This window comes from Camellia sinensis, chromosome 11 (assembly GCF_055761805.1).
Source record: "Camellia sinensis isolate YWXY chromosome 11, ASM5576180v1, whole genome shotgun sequence".
Classification (NCBI taxonomy): domain Eukaryota; kingdom Viridiplantae; phylum Streptophyta; class Magnoliopsida; order Ericales; family Theaceae; genus Camellia; species Camellia sinensis.
Window position 1 is genome coordinate 88,693,102 of NC_138971.1, and position 13,662 is coordinate 88,706,763.

Genomic DNA, 13,662 nt, shown 5'->3' on the forward strand with positions numbered 1-13,662 from the left:
TTTCATGTGTCACTTAAATGAAACTTCATGTTTATGTGAAACCGGAAATCCCTTTTTTTCGTTTTTTTGTTTTTTTGTTAACAAAAAGAATACTATTAATTAGGAAAATAAAAAGTAGAGGATTGGGGGGTGGGGGATTTGTCTTTTTACTCTTTTTTTGGTATTAATTGCTCCTTTTAAAGGGGGTTTCTCATTTATTTTATTATTTTTATTATTATTATTTTTTAGGAATTGGTGAGGCATATGTAGGATATGAGCATGTGTTTCTTTTACTTTTATTATTGTTCTCTGTGGTGACTTCTTCTCCTCTTGTACTTTTTTTTTCCCCTCTTTTTAATTAAAATTGTGTTTCCTCTTTTTCTGAGAACTCAAAAGCATAGATGAAAATTTTGTTGGTGCGGATCAAAAATAAAAAAAAAAAATTATTACATGAAAGTGGAAGGAAAGAAGTGAAATCGATTCATAGATTTAAATAGGAAATTGGACAGGAAAATAATAAAAAATACAAGAGAAAGTGAAAAAAAAAAAAAATTAATTCTGTATATTGTTTGAATTTTTTGGATTAAGTTTTTTAAAAATTAATTTTTTATTTTTCGTATTTTTTTATTTTTAGTAAATATTTTTAAAATTTAAGCATTTTTTTTTTTAAGATGCTCCTTACTTAAATGTATTTAAAAAGTTAAAAAAAATGTGAAAAAATATTTTAAAAAATTAATAAATACATAAAAATACGAAAAATATATTGAATTTTTATGTATTTTTGATATTTAGTAAAAAAAATTTAAAAAAAAAATTCACAAAAATTATACTTCTGTGTATTTATATTAGATGTGTCTAAAAATAAAAATAAAAATAAAAATTACTTAAAATATTAAAAAAAATCAGTAAAGACAATAAAATATGAAAAATAAGAAAGTACAATTTTTTGAAAGGTATTTTTGAAAAACTCAAAACAACCAAGCTAATTTATATTTCATTCATATTTCCTTCCTTCAACTCACTTTCTAAATCCCTATTTAAATTCAAGAAACAAACCCAATTTTAAAAGATTAGAAAGGGGGTTAAAAACCGAAGAAGCTCAAAAAGAGGACCAATTGCACACTATTACATAAAGAATCAATACCCCTTAAATTTGTCCCAACAAACCCTCAAAATTGTAAGCCAGAGAGATAGAAGCAACTAATAGAAGTTAAAAAAGAGGACAAATAGGACACTATTACATAAAGAATCAATACCTTTGAATTTGTCCCAAAAAAACCTTAAAATTGTAAGCCGGAGAGATAGAGCCAACTAATAGAAGACGGGTACTTATCCGGAATCCAAAGCAACACAAATTGAATGATAAACCATCTTCATACTGTCTATGAGACAATGTACAATGGCCCTTCCAGTGCCAAATGACCTAGGCTTTAAAAAAGAAACACAAAACCACACTCCCATTGTGACTTATACAAAAAACCATACAGAGTTAAGTATCTTCCTTCCTGTAGCAAGTCAAAATCATTTAGTCACGAACCATAAAACTGTGGGACACAGACACTGCTTGAAGCATGTTCTCTGTTTAACCAGATGACAACTCAATGCGATCAGGATGATAAAATAGTCTGCATCTTTGTGGAAGCAACATTGCCGTGGGGACATTTTCTTTTTCAATATTATGGCTTCTGCTTTTTGTTGATGTCATAATCCACGCACGCATCTGCTGCTGTCTTTATCTGAGAACCATAAAAGGAGTTCCAAGTTAACTCAGTCAAAGTAACTACAGTTATGATACAATACAGTGAAAATAAGAATCCAGAAAAGAATGACATGTCTACACCAAATTCACCAAATATGACTATAATCCCGAACAAAACTTCTCTATCCTGTCTTGAATCAATCATGAAAAATCAACTTGTGAAGTTCACTTGAAAATTGTAACAACAATCATCATCACAAAAAGAACACCTATCAATTAGACCAGTTTTTGTGAACCCAGGTCTCTATTAATGTAGAATGATATTATGACATTATCATTTTTTAAGTATAATGGACTCATAAGGATTTAGTGACTAATGTTGTGTTTGGATCATGGATTTGAATAGGGATTTAGAAAGGGAAAGAAAAAGACGAGAGAAATAGAGAAAAATATTTCATTCACATTTCTCTTCACCTTTTGCTTTCTTTTTCCGAATTCCTACCTAAATCTATGATCCAAACACAACCTAAGTAAAATTCTTAATGAAACTCCCCATACCATAATCATGAGGAACTAAGATAAAATAAAAGGTTATTTTAGATTATCACATGCATCCCCTACATCGGCTGATAGTGTCGGAAGCATCACTGTAAGAGTTTGTTGCTCCGTGTTTCAAGATATGGCAATTTAGATGACACAACTCCTAGGTTGCCTATTATTAATGCTGGTAGCATCATTGCAAGAGTCTATAATTCTGTGCTTCAAACCAAGCTCTTACCCAACCAAAATCACAGCCATTCTGGAAATTCACAACCCACTCTAAAAATTAAAAACCAAAAAACCAAAAAAAAACAAACGAATGGTAGAAAATTAGATAAAAGCATATGATTAGTCAAAGTTTTAATGATTTTTTTTTTCCTTTTTTTTTTGATAAATTAATGAAAAAAATTTATTAAGTGTTATTAGTATCAAAAAGCCTATGAAGAAACAATATTCTACACAAGAAGTGTGTTCTTCTTTATTATCAACCAATTATTAGGTACTAAGAATTTGAGCCTAGTTCAAGTGGTCGTACCCTATGTTACTTGGAACGTAGATCGTTTCAGTACGTGGAACAGAAATGGGAAAGCAGTACGTTACATGCTCTAAATTGTATGTAAATTGTGGTACAATAAGGGTATACTTATATGGTTTGCACTATAAGAATTCAAGGTACTTCTAGTTTAGAGTAATTTTATTTTTTTTTCAACAATTAGAAATCTAATAAAATGTAAGTTATTTTCCAAATTAATCATATAGTAACACATTTTTATTAGCATTATGACCCAGTTTTTACAATTTTGTCAAGTCAAAAGTTTACTCACCTTAGATTTAGTTCATTATATTTGATATTTTTTACTCCCAAGGAAACCTTAAGAAAATATTATTTGAAAAAAAATAAATAATTATGAATTGCTTTGGATCGCTAAATTAATCATTTTGGAACGAAAGTGCACCATATTTCAACATTTTCTGTTAACATTGGTTGTACCTCTAGGTTTCTAGAGGGAGGGGTTTGCCGTTCGAGCTTATAGAGAAGTATCGAATGCCCAATTGTGCTTAACCTAACTTACTAACATCTTACCAAGTGTTTTGTAGGAACTGTAGTTGCGGTCATTAGGAAAGGTGATAGGATTATATTAGTTAAACTAGTTATTGAAGAAAATATAGTGAATGTTATTAGTGAATACACCCCCCAAGTAAGGATTAGATGATCAGACTAAGAGATTTTTTAGACCAAATAAAAGAGGTATTATAGGAGATACTCGTAGGAGAAAACCTAATTATAAGTGGAGATTTCAATGGCCATATAGGAATAGTTAACTAGGTTATGAGAGGATGCATGGTGGGTATGGTTTTGGTAATAGAAATGAGGCTGGAGAGAGTATTTTAGGTTTTGCGTTGACTTCTGACCTGGTGGTGGCCAATACTATGTATACGAAGAGAGAGAAACATTTGATAACCTTTAAGAGTGGGTCAGTTAGAAGCCAAATAGATTACTTTCTAGTAAAAAAAAAGTGGACTATCTAAAATGCAGCAACTATTAGGTGATTCTTGGAGAGAGTGACGTCTCAACATAAGATTTTTGTACTAGATTTATACTTTAAAGGGCAATACCAAGTTAGGAAGAATAGTGGGTGTCGTAAGACAAGATGGTGGGGCCTAGAATGAGATAAACTAGAAATATTTAGAATAGAATGGATAAAAAAGTACCTGGGACTTAGAAGATGATGCTAACACTATGTGGAACTCGATGGCCAATTGTATGAGGAGAATTTCAAGGGAAGTTCTTGAAGAGTCGAAAGGAAAGAGACCCAACTCTAAGGAAACTTGGTGGCCGAAGGAGGAGATTCAAGCGGTAGTAAAGGCGAAAAAAGAATACTTTAAAAAGTGACAAAAGGATAGAACTGAAGAAAACCAGAGTTATAGATTGACTAATAAAGAGGTCAAAAAAGTAGTGAGAGAGACTAAGTTGAAAGCTTAGGAAGACCTATACACTAAACTAGGTAGTAAGGAGTGAGAAAGGAGAATATACAAACTTGCTAAGATAAGAGAGAGGAAAATAAGAGATTTTAATCAGGTTAAGTGTATCAAGAGTGAGGACTTTAAGGTGTTGGTGAAGGATGAAGAGATTAAAGAGAAGTGGAAGAACTATTTTGAGAAGTTGTTAAATGAGGAACATAGAGGAAGGTCAAAAGGGGAGGAAATAGCCAGTAATAAGGAAAACCAAGACTACAAGTTCTATTGCAAGATTAAGAACTTTGAAGTAGAGATTGCACTTAAGAAGATGAAATCAAATAAAACTTGATATCCCTATTGAAACTTAGAAATATTTGGGTTAAAAAGGCATTGCTTGGTTGACTAGGTTATTTAACAAGATTTTGTTGACTAGGAAAATGCCAGAGGAGTGGAGAAATAGTATTTTAGTAACAAGCTATAAGAATAAAAGAGATGCCCAGAATTGCAACAACTATAGAGAAATTAAACTAATGTGTCATATAATGAAAGTGTGGGAGAGAGTGATGGAACGTCAATTGCAAGATATAACAGAGGTGTCAGATAATCAATTTGGATTTATGCCTGTAGGTCAACAATAGAAACGATTTATCTTTTGAGGAGAGTAATAAAAAAGTATAGAGAAAAGAAAAGAGGCACTCATATTGTTTTTATCAATCTTGAGAAAGTATATAATAGAGTGCCTCGAGATATAATATGGTGGGTGTTAGAGAAGAAATGGGTGACAAAACGTTACATTGATGTGATTAGAAACATGTATGAAGGTGTGGTGACCACTATAAGATTGCCTGCTGGAGAAACAAGTGAATTTTTAATTACTATAGGGTTACACCACGGATCAATCTTAAGTCCTTATATTTTTGCTTTAATTATAGATAAGTTGACAAGAAATATTCAGGATAATGTGCCATGGTGTATATTTTTTGCAGATGATATCGTGTTAGTGGATGAGATTAAAGAATGAGTTAACATTAAGTTTGAGACTTGGAGAGAAGTACCTGAATCTAAACAATTTTAGATAAGCAGAACTAAGACAGAATACATGGAGTGTAATTATAGTAACAATAACAATAAAAACAGAGGAGAAGTGAAAATTGAAAACCAAGAACTACCTAAGAGTGAACATTTTTATTATTTATGATCAATTATCACAGTAGCTGGGGAGATTGGAGCGGATGTGGTCTATAGAATTAAGGCGGGGTGACTTAAACACTAGACTAAAAGAAAAGTTCTATAGAATGGCTATTAGACCAGGGATGTTGTATGGGACGGAATGTTGGCCAACTATGAAATAACATGCAGATAAGATGAGTGTTACTGAGATGAAAATACTAAGATAGAAAAGACAGTGTTAAGAATAAGTATATTCGTGACTGGATAGGAGTAATAAATAGAGATACGAAACTTTTTAATTTGACTAACCAAATGGCCGTTGATAGAGTCGAGTGAAGAAGAAGGATTCATGTAGCCAACCCTATTTGATAGGACTTAAGGCTTAGTTTGGTTTGGTTTGGTTTCATTCCTTAATACTTACAACAGTCACTAGCAAATGTTTATTACAAAGAATCTTGACATAAATAAGCATCAAAAGCATATGCACAAATCTAACATATGAAACTTACACATTTATATACAAAATATAACATGAAAAATTAAGCTCACATCAACCCATTGTAGGAATTTAAACTAGTATGTGATGCATTTAATTAGGTAGGTTAAGTAAAGCAGCACTTTTTACCTGTATAACATTTACTGCTTGCTTGATAGCCCATCCAACCACAAGTAAAACAAGTAGAACAGAAAGAACTGAGTTCTGTTTTGTAGCATTCATTATAACCTAAAACAACAGAATAAAACCAAATAAACCGGGTAAATCCTCACAAGTCACAACATTCAGGCAGAAACTTTAACACACTCAACCAAATGAAGCCTTACATTTTTCAGATTCTCATTCTGGTTCTTTGCAAGAAGAAATAGAATAATGTAAAGAAGCTGCAGAACAAAGCCACTCAGACTAAGAGAAAAATAGCATAGACATGAAAGAATTGTCTTAACCATAAAGGTAATCCAAAGAAACATTCACCTCACAAGCAACACAGCAGTAGCACATAAATATCCGATTGCCGTAGTATGCCTTGAATAGCCAATTAGTACTGTCTTTTACATCTTTATGACTCACTTTGCCTACCAAGAAAGTACTGCAATGAAGAAGTGGGGAAGGGGGAAAAAAATAATGATTCATCAGAAGTTCTCTTGAAAATAGACTTGTAACATCAAATTGCCAGATCCATTCAAGCTTATTCAAATATACAATATAACATGAAAAATATAAATTCTTATGTCAAAATACCTGTACATCTGCAACCAATGGCTGGCAATATCCAAAGCAAGCAATGACAAGAAAACTAGGCCAGGCCTGGAAAATATCACACATAGAAAACCTCAAAAACACATAATAAATCAAGGTGCAGTTACTACAAAAACAGGGTAGAGTAAATTCTACCTATATATTTGGGAGAGAATTACCAGTAGACAAGCAGTACTAATCCTGAAACACAAGACATTGTGATCAAAACGGTCAAACTAGAAAATGGAATAATTGAGGATATTTATAATAAAAACACTACAGAAGATGACAGAGGAAAATTGTCCCTTTTTTTTCTTCTTCTTCATTTTTTTTTTTTTTTTGTGTGTGTTTGGAGGGGGGGGGGGGGGGGGGGGGAGAGGAGTTTTATAGAAGATTACCTATCTGTAACCATGTCCAAAACCGCTCCAAAGGTCGAAACTGGAAATAAGAGGAGAAAGGGGGAAATGTAAATCAAATTACCCATTAATATTTATGAAATTGCAAAAGACCCTAAATTATAGCAGTTCAGCAATAGTATGCAACCTTGCTATCAAACAAGATGTATAGTCCAGCTGACAGTCATTTCAGTAACAACTTCAAATTCTCTAAAACAAGAAAATTTCTGTTAATTTACTAAGATTTCTAGAGGAACTCTTCTACTGCTTATCAATAACTAAAATGTGTATTAAGTACATTAGGTTTCACGGAGGACACACACAGAGGAAGAGATCACATAGTCCATTCTAAAACATAGACATTAGAATGAGGGGAGGGAAAAGAAACAAGCAAATAAAATTATGGCAGCAAAAATTTTAGAGTTGTATAGATAATAAATAGTTTTAGCGCTCCATTTCATATATAAAGTAACTAGTCATTCCTGTTTTGCTTCAAGCCATGCATCTTATGTAAATAAAGAAACCCAGAGTGTGCAACTTGTATTATCAGGAAGTTATCCCATCTAATCGGGACTAGACACTGAAGTAACGTATAGCTGATCCGGATAGAACTAATGAATTCAAATTCGTACCTTGATTGAATTTGCGAGCAAACCAACCATCCAAGGCATCACAGACAAAGCTGAAACCACACATCCAAGCATTTAACACTTTAACCTCTACACACAAATAGGGGCTACAAAAATCATTATGAACAAAAAATAATACATAATACATAAACAAATAAAATATGTTATCACCTAACAAAATAGAGAACCGAGAAAAGCTTTTTGTCTGAAAAGCAAATGTAGAAGGCAAAGCAGTTCATAAGAACCCTTATGTATCCTGCATACACATAGAAGCATAAAAGAATTAAATGAAGCAAATGGAAGAATATAATATGTGAGTAACCAACCATAGAAAATAATTCTAATGAATCATGCATTCCCATATAAAGGGCATCTCCAATCCTTGGATGAAACCGATAACAAATTTAAATTTGGATAAAAATCACTCAAAAACACTCTTCACTCCGTAACCCAAACTTATATCAAAACTGAGTTTTACTCGAATTTTCACTCAAAGACTCAAATGTTTACTCAAATTTTCAAGGCTATTTTTTGTGGCTCTCAAATTTACCTCTGTCATTAGTAAAGCTTTCACTCAAATGTATGCTTAAACCTGAGTTTGTCTATTGGAGTGGTTCATATATCAAATTGCCTAAGACCTTATAAAAAAAAATTCAAAAAATTATTATTGTCGAAAGCCCCAATTTTCCAAAGACTCATTTTAATGTTTGGTCTGACGCCTCTAGAAACCTTGAGCCGCTACTAAAAGCTTTTAAAGAAATTAGGATATGGCTTGAGCATGACTTAACATGAAAATGTGATATACCTACCCATCTAAGCATTAATAACCCAAAAGTGGCAAGATAACAAGATGCAAACCGAATATACAAGCAATAATATATTTGCAGAATAGCAACAAGAATTGAATTACATTTAATTTGTTGCATACCCATATAAGCATACCCATAAAATGATTCTATATAATTTGTTGCATACCCATGAAATGAATTTATGGACACATAATACAAAATCAAATGGCAATGCTATACTGTAGTGTTATGCAATCAACACCAATTTTGAAAGGGAAGAGAAAAATCGCAATCTTAAAAAACAATGTTGTGCCCTAACTGGTAAAGAAGGAGAGAGTAAACTAGAAACCCACCAATGATGTTGGGAATGTAAAGGTATACAGATAATTTCCTTGGTCTCGAATTCTTGGCCATTGAATAAATCTCTCTCCCACCGATCAAAACTGCATAGAACAACCCACAAAAACTCTCAAAATCTCAATCGATTTGCACATACAAAAGTCCAAAATCAATTTACCAATAATATACATACATATATATATGCGTAGAGAGAGAGAGAGAAGAGAGAGAGTAAGAGTGGCCGGTGACCCAAAGCCTTGCCTCGCCGACGGGAAGATCGAGCTCCTGCGAACTTTGTTGCAGCGAGTTTTGGGGGTGTTTGTTTTTTCTTTTCAGCATTAACCCTGCAAAATCGATGTATTGCGAAAAAGGACCTGATTAATGCCTTCTTTGATGTGAAAGTTTGAGTTCAACTCCTATAAAGAGAAGTTCGATATCTTTTATAGGATGGTTTATTTATCCACCATTATGAGAGTTGTAATTGTTGAGCTTGGACTTGTGGGAGTGATAGTAGTTTAATTTAGTACGGGGCTTGGTTTATTAGTTGTATTAGATTCTATTGATTTTTTTAACTATTGTAAATTAGTAATTTATTTGATAATAAATTTTTTTTATATTTATAATTATTCTCTAGTCGGTTTTAAAAAAAAAAAAGTCAACACACTCCCAAAGCAGCCAAAATGGGCCTCTTCAACTAGAGCCCTATCAACATGGGCCCCCCTTTTTCTAGCCATGTCATTCAAAAATGCTATCTAAAATTGAAAACGGACTCTTACCTACCATCATCATAAAGCAAATTACTCCCAATATCAAGTAAAAATTTACATGGCCGACATGTCTGCTACCATACCAAAATAAATAGAAGTAATATTTGATAAAACTTTCTAAATATGATTTGAGAATATGAATTATATTTTGAGTTTGTGAATTTTGAAATAATGATTTGAGTGTGAAAATTTTGTTTAATGAATAAGTTTTGAATTGAGTGGAAAATTTGTGAGGTGACATGATATTTGATACAAAAACTTACAACTCAAAACCAAACACAACTCAAAATTCTATTAAAGCTCATAAAAAAATTTTAAAAATTCGGAAAATATTTTTTGTTAAATATATAAAAATTAACATGTGTCAATTGCAACAAAAAAAAAAAATTGCACTGTTCCGGTCAACAGGTCGGACGACCGGTGACACGTCCGGTAGAACGTCCAATGGGATGACCGGTTAGCTCAAATTTTTCCGCTTTCGACCGGGTTTTCAAATTGAGCATGGAATTAATTTTTGAAAGTTACAAACAAACACCACGTGAGAACCAATGACTGGAACTAAAATTCCAAAGCTCTACCAAACAGAGTTTTTTTCGAAAAAATACTCTTAGTAAACTAAGACCTCCTTTGGATAAGAGATATAGGGTGGGTTTGTTTGGACGGACTGAATAAGAGAGATTATAATTTATCGGACTGTTAGTCTTGGAATACATTGTCCCCGGACTATTTGGTTGAACTGGATTTGTATCCCATATTTATTTAGTCATGGGATTACATATCAGGAAAGGACTATTTGGTTAGATATGATATGAATACTATGTTTGTTTGGGATATTATGGAGAAAGATAAATGTTCAAATAGCTATTTTACCCTTTTTCAATTATTTACTAAATAATAGCAATATTAAACATATCTTTAATATTTTAATTATTTTTAACTAGATTAAATAAAAAATTATTTTATTTGTTTTACACAATTAAATAAATTTATTTTTAAAAAATTAAATAAATAAAATACCAATAAAAATATATGTTATTTTTTTAATTAAAATTTTAAATAAATTTATTTTAAAATAATAATAATTAAATAATGAAATTAAATAAAATATAAACAAAATTTGAAAATAAAACATCTATAAAAAATTATTTTAAAAAAATAAATAAATAAAACATCAATAAAAATTAAATAAAACAATTTTATTTTTAAATTGAGACATTTAAATTTTATTGAATTTTACTAAATATAATACATAATTAAATAGTAGAGGGTCAAAATGGTCATTTCATCACCTAAACCCATATGCCTCCTTATCTCTCCATTTGCGTTTCACCCCCCTATGGGCCACAATAGTCCAATGGATTTGCGACTAACCATTCGGTACAAAAATTTTGAACGAAACTCTTTGCCAACCAAAACCTACATATGGATGACTTCACTCTAAATACACATGTCAAAGTATCTATCCGTATAATTCTAAACATCATAAATGAATTGCACAAAATAATTAAAGTAGTTAGATGTTCATAGTAAGGCTTAATTCAACTAGACCCATATCAGGTCAGCCTGGACAATCATGTCCCTAACAATCTTATTCAAATCAATCAAAAGGATTTCAATACTAGTAAAGCAAATAAACACTAAAATAATCACTGTCCCTCAGCCATAGACTTTGCATCATTCAGGAGGGAGTTCTTGGGGTCAACCCTTCAAATTAAGCAAGCAACTGAGAGATGCGTGGAACGAGTTACACAAAACAACTGCATCCCACCTTCCCCTCCAAAAAACGAGAGGCATGTAATAGCCAATACCACATACATGTGATGCGAACCGGAAAGTCATTGGATGACAACAATTGAAAAATAAAGTTATTTTATTTTATTTTATTTTCTTTATTAGGATTATTTCTAGTTTTTATTAAGGGGTTGTTTGGAATGATCTAAATAAGTGCACTTTTTGTCTTTTTACGAAAAAAATGTGCAGAAAAGTAGAGAGGTGATGTGATGAAAAAAAAATAAAAAGATAGATTATATGGGGGATGCCAAACCACCCCTAAATTATTTGCAAGGGTTTTATTTTTGGTAACTTGAATTTGATTTTGAGACTAGACTTGATGAATATTGAACAATTGATTATTGAGAGTTGTTTTGGAATTGTAATTCCCAATTTATTCTTCTTCCTAGTGCTGCATCAACATGACTGCAAATTTTTCCATTTGTTCATTTTCTTCAATTTCAATCTTACTTCAGCCTTCATGCAGTTATATATATACATAGATAGAAAAAGAGAAAGGAAAAAACATGAAGGAGCTATTCAAGGCATACTAAAGAATATTCCACACATATATTTCATTTCGAGACGAGTATTGCAGGTCATGTCCGTTATTAATTTCTAGGTGATGAGAGAAAGGTGTGCAGATTTCCATGCCAAACTTGGACAACTTGTCATTCACTTGTGGTAACTATGGTTGGCATAAGGGTGATAAACAAACAAAGGATAAATACTTCCAAAATAATTAGCTAGACAGAAATTTGCTATCAAGTTGAAAATAACTTCACTTACTTTTTCTTGTCGATGTTAGGAATATCACTTCTCTCAGCCTTCTCCACAATCACCTTTAGAGCAAGAGGCAATCATCAAAAGAAGCATGTATTTATTTATTTACTGAGATGATGATTTATGTAAACCAATGGGAAGAATAGTCCTATGAATCTCACATACTATGGATATAACAGGAACAACAACCACCCACTCTACCCCTCCCAAACCCCCATCCAATGGGGACTAAATTGGGCATACTTTTTAGCATCAACAATAATTTGGACAAATCATAATTGGTTAATCTTATTATTTCTTTTCTTCATTATTTTATTTTATTTTTTCAGATCTTAGGAGAATGGATCCATTCTTTAATTAGTTTTACATGAACAGAGGAGCATTAGCCAATTCAACAGCTGATCAACACAACAAAGTGAAAGTTCAACAGTATTGATCAATAATTGATGAAATTAAAATTGAAAGATTGGATTAGTACCTGAAACAATCCCTAAAATCCCAAGACTCTCTCTCTCTCTCTAAAAACCCCTATTTCTGTCTCTACAAGCTAAAAGGGATCAACTTTCCACCCAACATTCTCTTCTCTCTCTCTCTCTCTCTCTCTCTCTCTCTCTCTCTCAATGGAAAGTTAAAACACTCATTTTATTTTGACTATATAAAGCAACCAATCATCAAAACAGAGATGACCTATTTGCTTAAAAACTTAAGGAGTAGCTATATTGATCTTGATCATTTGCAGAGGGAATTGCCATTTTTGTAACAAAGCTTTTATGCAAACCATTTTGACCCTAAACCCTTTTAACATAACATAACATAGCAAAGTCCCAAGAAAATAAATAGACAGTAAATCAATTTCATCTTCCACATGAGAAATCAAAGCTAACAATTTCCAAATGCATCAGAATTCACAACTGATTTAAATCCATAGCTTCAAACAACATTGAGTTAAAATTTCCATGAATCAAAGCAACAACTCTGTGAAGCTAACCGTATTTTCTGCTGATTGATGCGTAAGTCTCTTCGACAGGTTTCGCCAATTGCAGTAGAGTGCCAACAACTCTACGAAGCAACAACTCTGTTTGGAAGTTTAGAAAGTGACGAATAGATGAATTTGTAAACACACACAGAACAAGAGAGAACGAGAGAACGAGATAGAGAAACTCACCACGCCGGAGAACCACCGTGGTAACGCCGACGGAGATTGCCGCCGCTAGATCGTTGCCTTTGCAAAACCTATGGAGATCGTTGCGTTCGCTGCTATGTGAGAGTGAGTGAGAATGAGAATGAGAAACCGTGAGAGTGAGATTGAAAATGAGAACCCTAACATATGGGGAAATGGGCGGGTACCCATTCCGACCCATATCCTATGAATATTTAAAAAAACTCACTTAATTAATTTTATAGGTAAAAAAAAAAAGAAAAAATTCATATATTTGCATAGAGTAAGATTCTCATTGCCATCCTTAAATTCCACCTCTCAATCCCTCAAAACAAATATCCCCACAGGATTAAAGAGAAAATAAAAAATGATATTTCGTATATAATCATGCATAACCTTGAATGTTAATTCTGTATAATTTTGAATGTAATCAATTTTGATTCGTAAATTA

At 32.2% G+C, this 13,662-nt stretch overlaps 1 protein-coding gene across 17 annotated transcripts; it reads right to left on the reverse strand.

Annotated features, from left to right (window-relative positions):
- Positions 1 to 1,308: 1,308 nt before the first annotated feature.
- On the reverse strand, positions 1,309 to 13,428 carry LOC114300826 (CDP-diacylglycerol--inositol 3-phosphatidyltransferase 1). 17 transcript variants are annotated; one of them, XM_028245695.2, is made up of 14 exons: positions 13,218 to 13,428; positions 13,041 to 13,127; positions 12,059 to 12,111; positions 8,926 to 9,076; positions 8,747 to 8,836; positions 7,777 to 7,861; positions 7,609 to 7,658; positions 6,980 to 7,019; positions 6,738 to 6,782; positions 6,585 to 6,650; positions 6,318 to 6,432; positions 6,170 to 6,226; positions 5,973 to 6,071; positions 1,309 to 1,715 (listed from the first exon to the last, which is right to left on the reverse strand). In XM_028245695.2, the coding sequence occupies exons 5-14, from the start codon at positions 8,805 to 8,807 to the stop codon at positions 1,656 to 1,658; spliced, it is 678 nt and encodes a 225-aa protein (XP_028101496.2). In that variant the 5' UTR covers positions 8,808 to 8,836; positions 8,926 to 9,076; positions 12,059 to 12,111; positions 13,041 to 13,127; positions 13,218 to 13,428; the 3' UTR covers positions 1,309 to 1,655. The 17 variants fall into 17 exon arrangements, with proteins under 17 accessions (XP_028101496.2, XP_028101498.2, XP_082750376.1 ...); XM_028245697.2 differs by having other exon boundaries at positions 8,994 to 9,076; positions 13,218 to 13,424; XM_082894250.1 differs by having other exon boundaries at positions 7,609 to 7,695; positions 8,994 to 9,076; positions 13,218 to 13,417.
- Positions 13,429 to 13,662: the final 234 nt, after the last annotated feature.

Coding starts and splice junctions, on each gene's coding strand:
- LOC114300826 (XM_028245695.2), bottom strand. CDS start 8,807: ATGGCCAAGAATTCGAGACCAAGGAAATTATCTGTATACCTTTACATT. Junction 7,020..7,608: donor TGCTCGCAAATTCAATCAAG/GTACGAATTTGA, acceptor TCTTATTTCCAG/TTTCGACCTTTGGAGCGGTT. Junction 6,651..6,737: donor ATTCTCTCCCAAATATATAG/GTAGAATTTACT, acceptor GATATTTTCCAG/GCCTGGCCTAGTTTTCTTGT.